Here is a 3158-nt window from a genome sequence, read left to right as displayed (position 1 = left end):
GGGGACGCATGTGGTTAAAGCGGCGCATGCACATTTCCATGTTATACAAACTAGCACATGCACGTTGTGCGCAGGGAGGAGGGAGGGTTGGTAACCCTACGCCCTTCCCCAAACGAACATCCATTTGTATACATCATTGCAACATACGCACATACACACCCTCGAAGGAGAAAAATATAATTCATAAAAATACACACACACACACACACACACATGCATGCGTAGGTAACCCCGTACAGATATCTCCATGTATGCACGTGGGGTGTAGGAATAAAATATAAAAGTTACATATTACATAGGTTCTTTTCTTCATTCGGTTGATCCGTTTGGAGGGGGGTCCTCCCGCTCGGAGACGACCGCCTCTCGTGTGCGTACAGTACTACATGTATGCACGTGTGGGAGCGGGGGGTTGGCGGGTGACCACGGCTGGTTTTTTTCTCTTCCTTCTTACCTTTCCTGTGCTTCTCTCTAGCTTGCACTCCTTGTACGTCTCATCTAGCTTGCACTACTTCTATTTCTCCTTAAACGTGTCACCCTTTCCGTCGCCAGCCCGTGTGGCTGCTTCCAATCAGCTCACTGCTGCTCATCCGAGTCGTCCGTGGTTGGGGGGTCTTCCTTATTGGGTGGTCCGTCAAGAGTTGGTCGCGCGCCTCTGCAGCATGGGGTGGGTTTGTTTCCCTTGAGGATATCGTTGAACATTCCTTCAAAGTCGAGACCAGCTGGGAATCCCAAACTATTGAGAGCATCCATAAAATTCATGTTGCTCAAAAAGGGGAGCATCATTCCATTTCCATCACCCTGGCTCTCAAAAAATTTTAGCATATCTGCCATCATTCTATTTAGATCATCCGGATTAAGTGGTTCCATGGGGAAAGGACTTCCACCCTCAGCTTTTCTAAGGAAATTCTTTCCGTTCGAGTTGCACACAGTGCTAAAGTGGTTTCTACTCAGTTGGCTGTTAAAGAAAACGCTAAATGGTTTCTCAGCTTTCTGATCCTCCTCGGTGCAATTACCTTCAATAGTAAAGGATGTATTTTTTAAAAAAATGGCAACAGCTTTTTCTTTCGTCATTGGTCCTTGTTGGAGATCTTCATTCTGTTCATCACTTCCATCATTAATAAAATTTTCATTTTCTTCAATCACGTTATTTCCATCAAACATAATTTTTTTAGATGTATGTGATGAGAATGAGTAGCTGCTTTGTTGCATCTTTGGAGCATCTGGGTTGTGTTCATGATCCTCCTCTATCAACTCAGACAAGTCTTGGTTTCCATCCTTTCCTGCAGTGGAGCCATCCTCCGTAGAATCAGAATCATAAGTAGATTCAAGTCTCTCAGTCAGTTGATCCACATTGGTAATTTCCCCACGACCCTGGTCTTCACCATCCTGACCGGATTCATCATTTCTGTACAGGTGGAAAATTTTCCTTCTCAATTCTGAAAAAAATTTCATACATATTCCTTGAAAATCTTTTTTAAAATTTTTCAAGTTCGTCTTTGGTGGTCTCAAATTGTGTAACTCTAACATCAGTTTCACTTTATATTCTTCAGCAGCATCTTTTATTATTTGTTCATTTTCGCTAGTAAATAATGCATTCATTGCCTTAGATCCATTATTGAAATTGACATCAAATTTACTAAATGCGCATCTGAATCCATTGTTGGAAAATGAAAATTTGCAACTTTCATCCTTCTTGGTGAAAATTTCGTTAATTATGTTAAGAAATTTTTCATGCTCACTATTTTGTACTTGTAATTTTCCTGTGATGTTATTTATTTCTTCTGGCTCCTGTTTTTCGTTTTCTATGCTCAGGGAGTACACGGGCAGGAGGAGCAGGAGCATCGACAACGCGACCTTCTTCATCATTTTGGTGTAAGCGGCGGGGTGGGCAGCGGGGTGAGCGGCGGGGTGGGAGCGACGTTATTCGCCTCGTTATGCCTTTTCCTTTCGGGGGCGGGCTACAGGAATGAGTGTCAACCGGCCGTAAAAATATGAAAATATATGCAAATATATACGTGTATACTATACACTGCTATACGTACGTAAGTAATATGTACATATATACATATATATATCTGTATGTATGTAGGTAGGTACGCGCTCGGGAGGCGTGGGGATGGGAGGCATACCTTGGCAATTTAATTTGTCACGTTAAATCAAATCGTAACAATTAAATTGAGGGCTAAAAACCAAAGCTCTCCTCTGTCGGAAGGGTTTTTTTTTTTTTTCGCTTTTACGCGTTTTTATACGTTTCGATTTGCTACGCTTAGAGCTTGCAGCTTTAAGTTTTATGTTTTTTGTTAATTATTTTGAGAATGCTTTTTGTTTTATTTATTTATTTATTTTTTTTTTTTTATTTTGTTTTATTTTGTTTTGCTTTTGCTATGCTTTCTTTTGTTTTAATTTTTGTTCGTTGCGTTTTTTTAATTTTGATTAATATTTTTTAAGCCGAAAAAAAAAAAAAAAAGAAAAAAATTAATTTTGCCGCGATGATTAAAAGGAAGAAGGACTATCTGCTATCTACATAATGATATGTAGAGGTATGTATAACTGGCGGACGAAAAAAAAAAAAAAAAATGGCACGCTGATTTGCTGTTTGTTTGGGCTTCTTCGCTGTGCTGTATATTATTTTGCCACTTTGCCACTTTGCCCCTTTGCCACTTTGCCACTTTGCCCCTTTGCCACTTTGCCTTTTGCCACTTTACCGTTTTGCCCCTTTTTTTCATATATATTTTTTTTCGACCGGATGACCGCAACGGAAGAGGAACGAATTTAAGTAGGCGGGGCGCGCCGCCCTTTCCTCCTGCTCCTTTTGCCTCTTTTGCCTCTTTTTTTTTTTTTTTTTTAAGCTTCCACTGCCGCTGACGCCCCTAGATGGGGTGATGTCGGAGGGTTAAATTAAATGCAGAAAAAAAAATGCCTCTACCGCCGTGAGCATATGTTCGCAGAGCCAAGTGCTGAACACAAACGAGTATATACTCGCGCTCCGGGGCCGTTTATATATACAAAGGGTACAGTACATACATACGCGCTGCTACTACGCAGTGCCAACATACGCGCTGCTACTACGCAGTGCAAACATGTGCGCTGCTAACATATGCGCTGCTAACATAAGCGATGCCAACATACGCAGTGCCAACATACGCAGTGCCAACATA

The 3158-nt window shown here is 41.3% G+C and overlaps 1 protein-coding gene across 1 annotated transcript; it reads right to left on the bottom strand.

Annotated features, from left to right (window-relative positions):
* Positions 1-573: 573 nt before the first annotated feature.
* On the bottom strand, positions 574-1866 carry PCYB_093530 (hypothetical protein; the record flags this gene model as incomplete). Its single annotated transcript, XM_004222467.1, has 2 exons — positions 574-1013; positions 1107-1866. 2 exons carry the CDS (start codon positions 1864-1866, stop codon positions 574-576), a joined length of 1200 nt encoding a protein of 399 aa, XP_004222515.1.
* Between the last annotated feature and the right edge of the window lie 1292 nt (positions 1867-3158).

Source organism: Plasmodium cynomolgi, chromosome 9 (genome assembly GCF_000321355.1).
Source record: "Plasmodium cynomolgi strain B DNA, chromosome 9, whole genome shotgun sequence".
Classification (NCBI taxonomy): domain Eukaryota; phylum Apicomplexa; class Aconoidasida; order Haemosporida; family Plasmodiidae; genus Plasmodium; species Plasmodium cynomolgi.
The sequence above is the reverse complement of the archived record's forward strand: the minus strand, read 5'-3'. Positions and strand labels throughout refer to the sequence as shown.